At 50.2% G+C, this 13,991-nt stretch overlaps 1 protein-coding gene across 4 annotated transcripts in view; it reads right to left on the bottom strand.

The window, feature by feature from the left end:
- The window catches only part of ZNF516 (zinc finger protein 516), an 87,582-nt gene that overhangs the window by 44,752 nt on the left and 28,839 nt on the right, over positions 1 to 13,991 (bottom strand). For all 4 annotated transcript variants that reach the window (XR_009454120.1, XM_059706385.1, XM_059706387.1 and 1 more), the window contains exon 2: positions 1,940 to 3,834. Coding sequence is in view for 3 of the 4 variants with exons in the window: in XM_059706385.1 (XP_059562368.1) it covers positions 1,940 to 3,659 (1,720 nt within the window). In the remaining variant the exon portion in view is untranslated. The remainder of the gene's footprint in view (positions 1 to 1,939; positions 3,835 to 13,991) is intronic.

Below are 13,991 nucleotides of genomic sequence, written 5' to 3' on the forward strand. Positions count from 1 at the left end.
GCTACAATATTCTGTTCATTCTACTGTCAACATGTTAAATTCAACTACCATCTATAATCTCGTTATAGAATCAAATGTCTCAAAAAATAGATTATGTACAGAGAAAATATATATCATCTTAGTAAGAAGCAAATGATAATCTTTAAAATTTAGTGAACCAGAGAAAAAGAATCATTTCTAATAGTGAAAATAATTTGACCTTTCCAACATCTTGCTCCTAAAAGCACTACCGAATTAGCTTATGATTAATTATTTGACTGCTATCATAACAGGTGGGGATCAGGCCTAAAAGCTTTCCAAGCATTCAAAATATCTGTCTTCAAAGTAAAAAATAAATAAGATTTAGGTCTAGCCTAATATTTTACCCATGCTCCAAAAAGTAGCCATAGTGTTATTACTAGAATGTGACCAAGTAAAACCTCTAGTTGTAAAAATTTTAAAAAGGGAACACCACAAATTAAAATGCCACCCAGGGGTCACAATTGGGTTCACCAGTTTTCTATTGTTTTGTGTTTTGTGTGTGTGTGTGTGTAACTGATAGAAGAATTAAAAAAAAAAATCTCAGGAAACAAGCAACACATTTTCAGAGAACAATGTATTCTCCTGCTCCTTCCAGGGCTAATGACTAAGCAGTGAGTGGGAAATGTGGGTCAATGCATAATGTATTATTATCCACTTACCTGTATATACACTTATACATGGTGTTTTCCTCCCTACAAAACATAAATAGCCCTGCGGAAGCGACCGGGTTTCCATCATCCCTGACCTTTCAGGTAAAGGCAACATCCATTATCCAGTTTTCAGGGAGAAGGAAAAAAACATTCCTGGCTATCTTTAGAAAGCGGCAAGTTCTGGAACTTGTAAAAATTACCCAAAACACAAATAATGAAGAAAGTATCAAAACTTTTAAGATTTATAAAAAGTAGGAAAATGATGAAAACAAAGTTAGCCAAGCATCTTTAAATGTTTACATAGCTGCTATTTGGAAAGTAACCCTTGCCAATTAGCTGCCTCTGAACCCATAGGGTTACCTGAATCCAGGGAGATTAATTATAACTGTAAACTGATTTGAAGTTACTCTTTTACTTGGCTGCCTGGTGCAGGGAAGAAGAGTCGTGGCGGAACATGCGTGTGCATGCATGTGTGTGCCCCCACGGGTCCCACCTTCTGTGCCTGCTCCTGTGTGCTCACTCCCATATGCACACTGTGGTGAGCGAACTAGGTCTGGGATTGCACAGGGAGAAAAGAGCACGCTCTCTGAGTAGCCTGCCACTTGTGGTCTGTCAAATGACTGAGGTCCCAGAGAGACTATCAATGCAGCGGGTCAAAGGTGTTCATTTATGCAAACACATATGGGCAATGAGCAAAATGGAGTCAGAAGGGGAGCACCAGGCACCTGCATCTGCACCATCAGCCAGAGTTCAGGGACACCCTGCTGGCCTACCTGAGCCCAGACTACCTGTGCATGAGGTGCCTGGTAAAGGGCTACCTGGGCACAGGGTTTTTTTTGGTGCAGGACATTGAACTACCTGGCTCTGGGGCTGCTGGGCCTGAGACACCTGGGTTCAGAGCTACCTAAACCCCAAACATATTGGCATGGATACTTGGGCATCAGGTCTATCTGGGCTCCTGAACTACCTGAGCCTGAGCCCCCTGGCTACATGGCTACGAGGCCTGGACCTCCTGGGTTCAGAAATACCTTGGGAAGAACTATTGGGGCACAGGGCTATCTGGGTACAAAACACTGGGCCAGGCAGATCTGGGCTCAGAGATACCTGGGATGGGGTCACCTGGGCAAGGGGCCACCTGGATACACATCACATGGGTATGGGGTTACCTGAGCTAGGAATACTGGGCCTGGGCCACCTGGGTGCAGGACTACCTGAGCCGAGACTACCTGGGCATGGGAAAACCTGGCAGCACAGGCGCATCCACTCACCTGGTGCAGGGTCTGTGGCACCCTCCTCTCCGCTCTCATCAGCACCCTCCTCTGCCAGGCCAGAGCCTGGGGAGTCAGTGGCTGCGCAGGCCGATCCAGGGCTGCTGGGCTGTGAGACCGAATCGCCCTCGCTGAGTGAGCCGCAGCGGGCGCGGGGCACGCGGTCCCCTGCACCCTCCTGGTCCCTGCGGGCACGGCGGTGCACCCGAGAGTGCAGCACCATCTGGTGGTAGGTGCGGAAGATCTTGCCGCACTCGAAGCACTCGGAGGACTTGCCTTGGCCGGCTGGGGTGGCAGCCCGGCGGCTGGGGCGTGAGGCGGGCCTAGGGTCCAGGGACCCGGGTGCAAGGTCCCCTGGTGCGCCTGCCCTCTTTCGTGGGGGGCCCTGCGCACCAGGCTCCAGCTCACGCTTGCGCTTCTCCTGGCTCACCAGGATGTACTCGCGCCGCTCCTTGTCAAAGGCCACATCCCCAGCCAGCGCCTCGTCCCATGTCCCATACTTGAGGTACTCGGCCGGCTCGACCACCTTGCCCCGGGTGGCCAGCTGCCAGGCCTGGTAGCTGTTGACCGGGTCCAGCTCGGCCACCCGCTGCCCGGTCTGTCCGTGGGCTGGTGCACCGGTCCCAACGGGGCACAAGTTCAGGCACTGGAGGAAGAGCTGCTGGGAGTCCGCAGGGCCGAGTTCGCCCTCCCCGCTCAGGGCCCGAGTTCTGCCCGCCTCCACCCTGCGGTGGACTGCGTTGTGGGCATTCAAGCTGTCCAGGTTTGTAAACAGGTTCCCGCACTTGGTGCAGACTTCATAGAGGGCCAGGCCGGCCACGATCGCCTCCTCCTGCACCACGTTGTTGATGGTGGCGATGGGGTCCAGCTCGCTCTTGGGCCTGTTCTTGCTCCCCGCCTTGGGGCCATGCGCCTTCATGTGGTTTTTCAGGAACCACGGCTCTTTGAACCTCCGGCCACAGATGTGGCAGCCGTGGTCGAAGGAGCCCCTGTGCTTCTTCATGTGCGCCTTCAGGAACCAGGTCTGGCTAAAGGCCTGGCCGCACACCTCGCACGGGAACTCCCCAGGCGGCAGCTCCGGCTTGCCGTTCACCACGCAGGCCTCCCCACTGGGCACCTGCGCGGTGATGTGGTCCTTCTCGATGTGGCTCAGCAGCGACTCCTCCCTCAGCGTCACGTAGCTGCACAGCCGGCACTTAAAGGGCTTGTGTGCCCGGTGCACGTGACGCTCCAGGTCCTTCTTGCGCTCGAACTTGCTCTTGCAGAAGGAGCACTGGGCCCCTGCGCCGCCGTCCTCCGCAGAGCATGCGGCCCCCTCCGCCTCCTTCCTGCTGCTCCTCAGCAGGATCTTGCTGTTGTCCAGCTGCGTGGCGCCATTCAGGATCCTGTTGCAGGCCGAAGTGCTTTTCGTGGGGCTGGTGCAGCCGTCCAGGCCCTCGGACACCCGCGTCTCGCCGGCCTCGGGCTCGTGGCCCTGGATCAGAGTCCCCGTGCGGTGGCTGCGAATGTGGATCTTGAGGTTGCCCTTCTGGGAAGCCCTGTGGTCACAGTAGGGGCACTTGTAGGGCTTCTCGCCCGTGTGCTTGCGCATGTGCTGCGACAGGGAGCTCTGGAAGGGAAAGCTTTTGCCGCAAATGCAGCAGCTGTGGCTCAGGGCCTTATCCCCGGCCACCTCGGGGCCCCTGCGCAGCTCCATCTCGGCCTCCTGGTGACGATCCATCTCAAGGACACGGGCAAGCTCAGCCAGGGTGGCAGGGCTCTCTGTCAGGCAGGCCTGCAGGACAAGGTCTTATCTCTCCATGTTCAGAGGAGCCTCCTGCTTCCCAGCTGCAGACGCGCCTGCCACCACAATGTGCATGTCCTACCTGGAGCACATGGTGGAGGGCAGCGAGCACCTGGAACAGAAAAGACACAGCGAAGAGCTTAGGAAGGAGGTGTGCAGGGGAACAGAGACCCGGTCACATCCACCAATGGATCCACATGGTCCTTAAAAACATCAATCCAATCCAAATTAAAGAAATGAGGCACCAACAAAAATTCAAACAGATGTATAAGCAGCTACTCTCCTTTCAAAGATCAACAATCAAGCAATTAATTATTGATAATGATCGTGTTAAATAATTAAAACAAACCAATGTAAATGATTATGCACTAAAATAATTTTTATCAGAAAGGTATAAAATCTTTAAGAAAAGACTGGTGAGAGTTTGTGGGCGTGAGACGCAGCTATAAAAGAGGAGAGCGTGGGAATAAGGAGCAAAGTGAGATGAGGGGGGAACGATGGCAAAGATGGGAGGCAGAGCTCCTGCTGGGCCGTGCAGCTGTGAACAGCACTTACAAAGGTGTGCAGACGGTAAGGAAACGAGTCTTCAGTTAAGAACTTGGATGATAGAGTAAAAGAGAAGCAACGCAGTGCAGAAAGGGAACCCTCAGCTGCTTCAAGGTCTGTGCCCTGAACCAACTACCCCAGGACTGGGTGGCCGATGCTGGCTACCCCACGGATACCACCCCCGGTGTGTGTGACCACAAGAGCATTTCCAGAGCAGCATTCGGTCCTTGCTGCCTCTTAAAGCCCAAACTCTTCAGCCCACCTTACAAAGTTCTTGCCATCCTGGTCCTGTCCTTTTTCCCCTGCACTCCTACCCCCGCTGTATCCCCAAAACCACCCGAAACTCTGGCCGCAGGGCTGAGTCCTAGGTGCAGAAAACCCTGCTGACTACAGGAGGTTGGGCAGCATCCCCACTTCTCCACAAGTCAGACCCCGCAGTGCCCTCCCGGGGAGGCCAGGTCCACCTCTCCCTGGTGACAGCAGATGTATCATCACTGTCACCTTCATGCCCATCTGCCTTCCAGAGAATGACGGACAGGCCCTGGTCTGAGCCGCTCCTCCAGGCACCTGGGCGTGTCCAGCACCCTGTGCACAATCCAAGGCGCACAGTGGGCAAGCCTCTACACTGTGGGAAACCCAACCAAACACCTGTACACCACCAATGGGCCCAAGACAGTCCACACTGAAAAGCAACCATGTGCCATAAAAACAGGAATTTCCTTCTGACTTGTGATAAGCAGAATGCAGACAAATAATGCACCAATTAGAATGCACGTGGGAGATACCGCATCTTTCAGGACAGAGTTCTGACAGGTTAGCTAGGGACGGAGGGCCCACCTGGCTCCCCTGGAACAGGGCTGGTTCTCCTCCTGCATTGAAGGAGGCCCACTCAGCAGCCCCTCCCGATGCACACAGTCCACTGATGATGTTTTTTGCAAACCTTTTAGCAATCAGTTAAAACGTAATTCTCTGCCACTGGCTCGCTTCAGTGGCCAAATCAACAGACCTCTGTGGCCATTCTTTTAGTTGTCAGCAAAAATTGCCGTTAAGACACAGTCATCCTTTCTTTTCCAAAAAAGAACAAGACCACTGTCCTCGGAACTTTGCACTTAAACATGGGCCCGGGGCAGCCACCCCAGTGACAGGGTCATGGGGACATTATCAGCCCTCCTGGCACTAAGGGCTTTGCTGTCCTATTTTTATAAGCCCCTCAGTCTCTGGGAGCCGGGGGGAGGAGGGGTCTCAAATACTTTCTCCCCATTTACCGTGGCCCCTGTGAGGCGTGACTCGCACTCCCAAACCTTCAGGTAACACAGACACTACGAGGAGGGCTGGGGGTAGAGAGCCAATGCACATCCATGTGTCTTAGCTGACATGCGACAAGTCACCACAGACATGCGCAAAGCACAAAGCACAGCCCCGCTGACCACATATTTTGCCCATAATGAATCAGAGTTCTGTTGTTACTGTCTGACACACTCTTCCCAAGGCTGTCACTGGGAACTTGCCAGAAGAGACTGTAATTTCATTGTTTAGGCATAAAAATGGCTTGCTGATTAGGGTTTTAAAATAGATTTCCAATGGATGTTCCCGTGTGTGTGTGTGTGTGTGTGTGTGTGTGTGTATGTGTGTGTGTTTCTCCAGAGATGAATAAAGAGTTGGAAGCTACTTTTTGAAAATGGCTTATGTAATTTTCAAAATAGATTTTATTTTGAAAAAGTTAATATTTATAAAAATTGAAAAAATTAAAATGTTTACTAAAGAAACTAAAAACGTAACATAAGAATGTTATGTGTGTTCATAACATAAGAATGCATTCTAATGGGCATGGGGAGGGGTTTAGGGGGACAGAACATAAAAGTCATGAAAATAACATGTTTAAGAAATCAGCATGTGAGCGCACAAAGAAAGGCAGCGGCAGGTCTGTGTGCGTATGTCAGGCCGCCGCCCTACCTGGAGACTTCCCTTCTTGGACTGCAGAGCACAATTGAAATAAAGAGACTTTCCCAAGACTGCTAACACTTAATGTAGGTAAATTTAATCTGTGGGTAACTGTTTCAACTAAAAAAAAAAAAACCCTTCTGTAAGTGAGGACCCTGGGAACGGCATCTTCGGCCTCAGCCCAGAGAGGTCACTTCCTGCAGGAGCACGCCCAGGTGACCCACTGCACGGGGACTGCTTCCCACACCTGTCCTAGGAACTCCTGTGAGAGCCAGTCCCGCAAAGCTAAGACCTGAGACACACACCACAGGGAGAAGCACTGTAACGTCGCCAGAGGGCCTATAGGAACCCTACGCAGCCTCTATCAACGTCTGATCCCCACAGGACCTGAGGCCCAGTGCTGCCTGCAGCCTCACACTGAACAACAGGGTTCATCACAATCCCTGAGGGCCTACTGTGCGACAGGTGACGTCTGGGAATTTAACAACCAACGGTGACTAAGAAACAGGCTTAGCTTCGAGGAACCCAAAAGTCAGAAAGGACACACAGTGGGAAAAGAGGATACTGGCGGTGCCCCAGCTGGGCAAGTGGAAGTTTCCGGAAGGGTAGAGAGGGAAGTGATGACCTGCATTGGCAAAGCCTGGCTGGTCCTCTCAGGGGAGTCCAGGGGAGTCTAGGAATAGATGGTCTCAGCTAAACTTTAGGGGTGAGAAGGACTGCCCAGTCCCGAGGACCCAACCCCAAACACTCAAGGTCTTCCCCAGCACTAACCTCTGTCTCCCAGCATCCCATAATAACATTCATCCTGCTCGCTGTATCTCCAATTCAGCCTTGAATCCACACCCCCTCCCATCTCAGCCAAAACTACAGTTCCAGAATGCATGTCTGGACAGCCTGAGACAGCAACCTGCACAGGTGTTCACACCTTTCAGATGAGGCCACACTCCCTACCTGGGCTTAAAGGGCTGTATCCTGCACCGAGGACACATGTCCCCTGGCCCCCCAGTTCATGACCTCGTGTCCTGCCCACACCCCAGCAGAACACACACTCACAGTACCTCTGGGCCCTGCCACACATCAGTCACTGACCTGCTCAGGGGCCTCACTTGAGCCCCTTTTAGCATGAGACTGAGTCGGGCCCCTGGAGTGGCCCTGCCCAGCACTCTACAGGGTCCAGCCCTATCTCAGCACACATCTGGACACATTACTATTCCCACTTCTTTAATCCCTCACACACTCGTATGTGAGACAATATATTTTGTGAGGGCAGGCCCACAAAATATCGAGCTTTCTCCCCACTAAATCCCATACCCTAGCACAGAACCAATCACACAGTGGGCCTCACAGTGCTGGGAAAGAAGGTCTCGACCTTGAGCCTCAAGGTCAGATACAACTGAGCTGGACTCCCATTCTGCCACTCACTTGGATCAACTGTGTGACCTTGAACAAGTGTCTTAACCTCTCTGCTCCCCAGCCCATCTCTTCATCTTTAAATGGGAATGATGGTCATGGTATCCATATTATAGTATTTTGTGAGGTTTAAATTAATGCAAGCAAGGTAGAGTGTTTAACACACAGTAAATGTTCCAGGTATTATAATTAGTTAATTATTATAGAATAAATGAATGAAATGTCAATTCAGTACCCAAAGATACATTGTCACTGGCAATGACAATATTTGATTTGATCAATTCAAAAGGGCAAACTAAGAGCTTAGGAAGCGAGCACAGAAACACTCTCCAGTAACACCTGGGCCCACAGCTTCACAAACGGTTTCAACACAAGGACCAAGTCTTCCACCAGCAGCTGCGGTCATCACAGCAGGCCCAGCTCCAGAACCTGCAGAAAAACTAACTTCACCGTGGACTGGACGGGACAGCAGACGATACTGAGAGCTACCATGACTTCTGTCCGGTCTCTCATGCCAGGTCGCTAATGTGGGAAAATGGGCTCGTTTTTTGGAGGCCTGTGATGAAGTAGTTTACAGACAGTTCATCAAAAGAGAGAAAGCAAATTGCTGCCTCTCCCAGTCGGGGGTGTGCACGTCTATTACTCTTTCTATTTTACTCTGCGGATTGTTGTCAACATTTTACACACACACACACACACACACACACACACACACACACACAAAATGATTCACATTTGGGACCCCAGTAACACAATCGAGTAACACAATTGAGAACCCCTGTGGGCCCCTTCTCCCACCTCTCCCCATCCACCACCTCTACAGCACCCCTAACCCCTCCCCAACTTACCCCACTCCCCCCACCCCCTACCCCTTCCCCTCCTCCACCCCTCTCTCTTCCCTCCCCAACTTGTCCTACCCCTCCTCCACTACTCCCCCATCCCTCCCACACCCACTTCCCCCTCTCCCTTCAGAGGCCCCCAGGAAGCTCAGAGGGCTCTAAGCAATGCAGTTAGAAAGTACCTTCTGTTCATTGGAGTGTGTGAAATTCAAAGAAAGTAAAAGCATCTGAGTAATAAGTAACTGTTTAAAAGCAAAGCAGGATTTTATTTTAGGAGATGGCTTGCTGACGTCTCAGGCTCGCCCAGAGACATCAAGGAAGCCACCCCGAGCTCCAGAGCTGCAGACAGCGCAGTGTGACTACCACCCGCCAAACTGGACCAGCCATGCTCACAGGGGCCTTCACTGGGATCCCTTCCATGGCTTCCCAAGGCAAAAACCAGCAATGCTGTTGAGGGTTTTCTTCCATATTTTAAACCACCATTTTCCAACCAGTTAAATATGATATTATCAGAAGACAAGGTAAATATCCTCTATTTTTAAACAGTAAGCATATTTTTGAATCTACACAAAATCTTGCCATCTTCTGCTCTGTAAACTAAACCAACACAAAGCCAAAGCCGACGGATTTTGTACTGATTTCCCCAAAACTATCAAAGCCAATTCTATCAAAATGTTATCCAGGGAACCAGAAGGCTGATTTTCAAATAACCTCTAACATTCAGAGTAATTTTCATTGCAAAGCCACTCTGCAAGTTTCCTGAAAGCAACCCAAGCAGAACTAGTAGACACAGCGGGGGGGGGGGGGGGGGGTGCGGGCAGGAGGGGTCCGTCGGAACAGGGGATGGCGCAGTTCTGCACCAAGTTCACTACTTTTCCGTTTAGGGAGCAAACCCGAAGCTCCTGTGGTTTTCCAAAGAGCTCTCCAGGTGGGTATTTTTTAGTTCCAGTTCATTAATGAACCATAGCATGATAGTAGGAAATAGTTTGGGTTTCCTCGAAGCTGTGTGGTCACTTCCCTTCTCTCCCCCTCTGGTCACCTGCTGGGGGACAATGGGCAGACTTGGCAAAGTCTGAGCCAGAGGCAGTGGGCCTGGGGACCTGTCCTCTCCAGAGCACTGGTAATAGGAGCAGTTGTGAAATGCAGGGAATGGGGGAGGTAGGGAGAGTGATGCCCTTATAGAGAAAACTGCTCACAGCACACAAGCAGAGGGCTCAGGACAGGGACAGGGGGTGTTATGGCTGCAAAGGCAAGCAACAGAATAAGAAGAGAAGTCTCCAGCTCGGCCTGGTGCATTTCTGAAGGGGACTCTGGCCACAGGGCATGCCCAGTGCTGGGGGCCCAGTGTGCTTAGTATACTGGGCGTTTGTTCTTCTGCAGACAATGAAGCGAGCTTTACTGGTTACACTGTAGTATTATGAGCCATGAATTAAAATACATCATTAACATCCTGCACCAGCTTATCAACTGCTGAGACAAAAAGCCTATTCTCTGAACAAATGGGGAGAAATTCCAGAACAACAATGAGGAGTTCCTCTCCCCACACACCAATCTGCCCGAGATTAACAATTCCAGGCTTATAGTCCCCAGACCAGGGTCCCAGTGGCTCCATGAAGTGAGGCTTTCACTGCCCGGAGAGTAAGGATCCTGATGACAGGGCCTTGAGGCCGCCTCGCTCAGACCAATCAATAATCCATTATGAGCAAACTACATTTCCACTCCAATAAGAAGAAATGAATAAAAGGCTACCAGATTCCCCCGCATTCACCTCCCCCAGAGAAGAAAAGGACACAAACCCAGTATCCCGGGGCCCAAGGACACACACTGCCCAGAACGGCCTCACCTCCCAGCTCCCAGAGAACAACGTGCTCCGCATTTCTGCCAAAAACACTGTAAGGGTGAGTCTCACACACTTTCTGTTCAGGACAAGAGGTACTGGGGAGGAACCATGGACAGGACGGTGACAAAGTTCCATTTTCTCAAACAAAAGGTCTCCTTTAAATTATTTGACACTGCCAAGTAAATCAGAGCAAACCTCACATTAGTCCCCAAGTGTAACGGTGACCCCTGTCCACCATCAGGTTTGATTACCCAAACTCCCTGACCACGTACGCAAGACTGGCCTCGGTGCTGCGAGCCTCGGACCACAGCTTTGGACTCAGCGCTCACTTAACAGCAAACACGCCTGGGTGACCTCAATGTGATCCTGCAGGCGGACTACCCTTTATGAAGCTGTTGACCACCATCTGTCAAGAACCCAAAGAAATTCCTGGCTCAGAAGAGAAAGGCTCCATCTTCACCTCCAGATAGAAGGTACAAACAGAAGGACGTTTATGGATAGGAAGAAGGTAGACCAATATATTTCCAAAGGAAAATATAAATGAGCATTCACACAGCAGCTGTCCTAATGCCCTTTTATTAAATACAAAGACTGGCAGTCCAGTCTGACCTTAACGGAGAAAAAAAAAAAGGCAGATGCGTGCACAATATAGTTACTATTCACTTTCAGAAAGTCCAAGAACAGACCAGGGAGGATGTGGGCATACGCTTTCCCCAGATGTTAACAACATCCTGAAAAATCCCGTTACGGAATTAGGGAGACTTTAATAAAGAGCTGTCCATGTGAAAATAAAGGAGGGGATTTTTATATCAAAAGGAGTGTCCTTGTACTTGCTTTTCTTTTGCTCTTCAAAATTAATGCCTCGTGTCACCTACTTTTCGCTATTTCCCATCCTGTTAAGCAGCGACTTTATCACAAAAGGGAAGGACCCAGAGCTTACTTCCTCATGTTCTGCAGCAACTGTCCTGTTAGGGCACCCTGGCCGGCCAGGAGAGGGGGCACCTGGTGGGACCCCTGCTCCCTGGAGGGAAGGCAGGGCTAGTGCTATGATCTTGGCAACGGTCCTATTAAAAGCCCCATTTCCCAGAAGCTGCATCTCCCCCAAACTGGGCAGCTCCAACGAAGACTGTCGTCACGGAGGCTGGCTGTTCAGCTTTTCACACAAACAGAGAACACATCCCTGGCTGCTCCCTCCATGAACCACAAAAGCAGCGAGTTTCTAGTTTTGACTCTTTTACGTCCTGCACCAAGATGATGACAGCCACCAGCCACATTCCGACTGAAAATTTGGGGGACACCAGTGAAAACGAAGGTGGGTAAATTTCTATTTTTAAAAACAAGCGTGGAAGGCCAGAGGCCTCAGATAAGCTTCAGGGGGGGGGAAATCCCATTGAAAAGTGGCTGCGAGGTTTTTTCTGGCCCTAAACCCAAAAGTGCTGAAACTATCACCAATTCAGTATCTAATATAATTTTTTTTTTAATTTCTTAAATTACCAGCAGTGAAAACAATCAATCATGTATGGAGACACTCACTATATTTCCTCACTATGCAACACTTCCTGGTCTACTGGACAAATCTTTTTGAAATTCCCATTAGCTGACTGCAAAACATATTTTAACTGAAATTTGTTTCTATAAGTAAACTGTATTTTATTCCATGTAAGCAAAGCAAAAGGCTGTATTGGCCCCTCACACAGGCACGCTGACCTATTTTCCAGCCTCTTATCCAAAACCAACGTTTCTCTCCCACTATAAGAAAACAGACTGCAATTAATACCAATCTCACATTATCTCTTTCTTCTGTGCGTTTTGTCAAAGAGCCTAGAAGTCCCCACCATCAAATGAAAGAAAGAATTGTGCCTGCGAATACAGAGAGAGATAATTATGTGCAGGAAGCCATAAACCGTTGTTAAACATTACCTCCCCAGTATACTGTTTGGCGCAGAACTCGGCCCCCAAGACCCCTTCATCAGGAGCACGCAGGGGAAACGCAAACACATCAATAACCAATCTCACTGAATTCTAACCAACGGCTCATACACACTTTCTGTAAAGACACCCTGAATTGAGTCTATTTTCACTGAAAGGCAAACCGTGCAAGAAATTATTCAAGATGTTGTTTGCCACTGTACAAACACCAAACAATACTTTAAGATGATCAAAAGCATACAAGGTCACAAACCTTCCCCAGATGCCTTCCTTCATACAAAGTGTACAGCATGCATACACTTTAGCCAGTTTAAATTTTCCAGACCCACTACCGCCAGTGACCACTGCAACGTGACCCAGTTTATCACTAATGCACGCAGCACCTTTGAAAGCCGCTGGGCTGTGCGCCTCCGAAGGACAGTGATCTATCAGAGCCTGTTTACGAAGAGCGGTTCCCCACAGAACATGATGTCACGTTGCCCCAGGATTTATGCGGCCTGCCTGCCTAACAATGTATTTTCAGGCACCGTCAGTGACCCATCGCTGCCAGTCCTGACTTCTGAAGATAACAGACCGCCTATACTTTTCTCCAAAGGAACAAAACAGAATCAACAAGCAAAATTCCACTCTCATTCCCTATAGTCATGGTTTTGTGTTACTCAGCCATCCACGTTAAGATAATGCTACTACACCGGAAGTGATCCTGCAGAAACGAGAAGGGACTTTTCCTAAACGAAAGCATCTTACCCAGCAACAGCTTCTGGTAAAAGTAAACATAAAATACAATGAGGCACGTTGTTGAATTTCAAAGCTTCCACCCCACCCCTGGTCCTCGAAGAGGACAAATAAGGACCCTGAAGCTTCCGATCTGCCAGCCAGCCCAGGCTGGACTGTCTGGGGACAGAGTGTGCGCTTAACGAGCTCAGCACGTCCGGTGGCCACCAGAGTGAGAGCAGCAGCAGCCACGCCAGGTGCCGCAAACATTTTCCAAAGACCCGAAGACCATGGCCCGGATCAAGCAACTACCTCTGCGTCATCCGTTCAGTTCCAGCTACGTCCATACTGACGATGAGAGTCGGAATGGTGGTGGGTATGCACTGTGAGCGGCTCACTCTGTCACTGCTGTCCCTTTCCTCGCTCGCGCTCTTCTCATACCCGCCCCCCAAGCACACAGCACACATCCAAATCCAGGTCCCCTTTCCCAGGTCTGTTCAAGGCAAATGCAGGGAGCAGATTGCCAGGCACTGCAGGCAGGCAGAGGGCGGTTCCCAAAGGCGGCAGTGCTTGTGCACACGTGTGCATGTACAGGCATGTGCATAACCCAGGGGTGGGCAAACTTTTTGACTCAAGGGCCACAATGGGTTCTTAAACTGGACCGGAGGGCCAGAACAAAAGCATGGATGGAGTGTTTGTGTGAACTAATATAAATTCAAAGTAAACATCAGCGCGCATTGGTGGTTCAGTGGTAGAATTCTCAAAGTAAACATCATTACATAAAAGGGTACGGTCTTTTTTCTTTTTAGTTTTATTCATTTCAAACGGGCCGGATCCGGCCCGCGGGCCGTAGTTTGCCTACAGCTGGCATAACCCAAAAACCCACTCGCTCAGAAACACACCACACATGGAAGGGAGCACTGTGTCCGGTTCCAACACCACCCCGGATAAAACACACCCTCCTCCTAGAAACACCAGCTTCCTAAAGGTTCCAGTACGTGGGCCACTGGCCCTCTGGGCCCCGCATACAGCATCCCTGCCCATGACCTG

This window comes from Myotis daubentonii, chromosome 8, assembly GCF_963259705.1.
Source record: "Myotis daubentonii chromosome 8, mMyoDau2.1, whole genome shotgun sequence".
NCBI classification, from domain to species: domain Eukaryota; kingdom Metazoa; phylum Chordata; class Mammalia; order Chiroptera; family Vespertilionidae; genus Myotis; species Myotis daubentonii.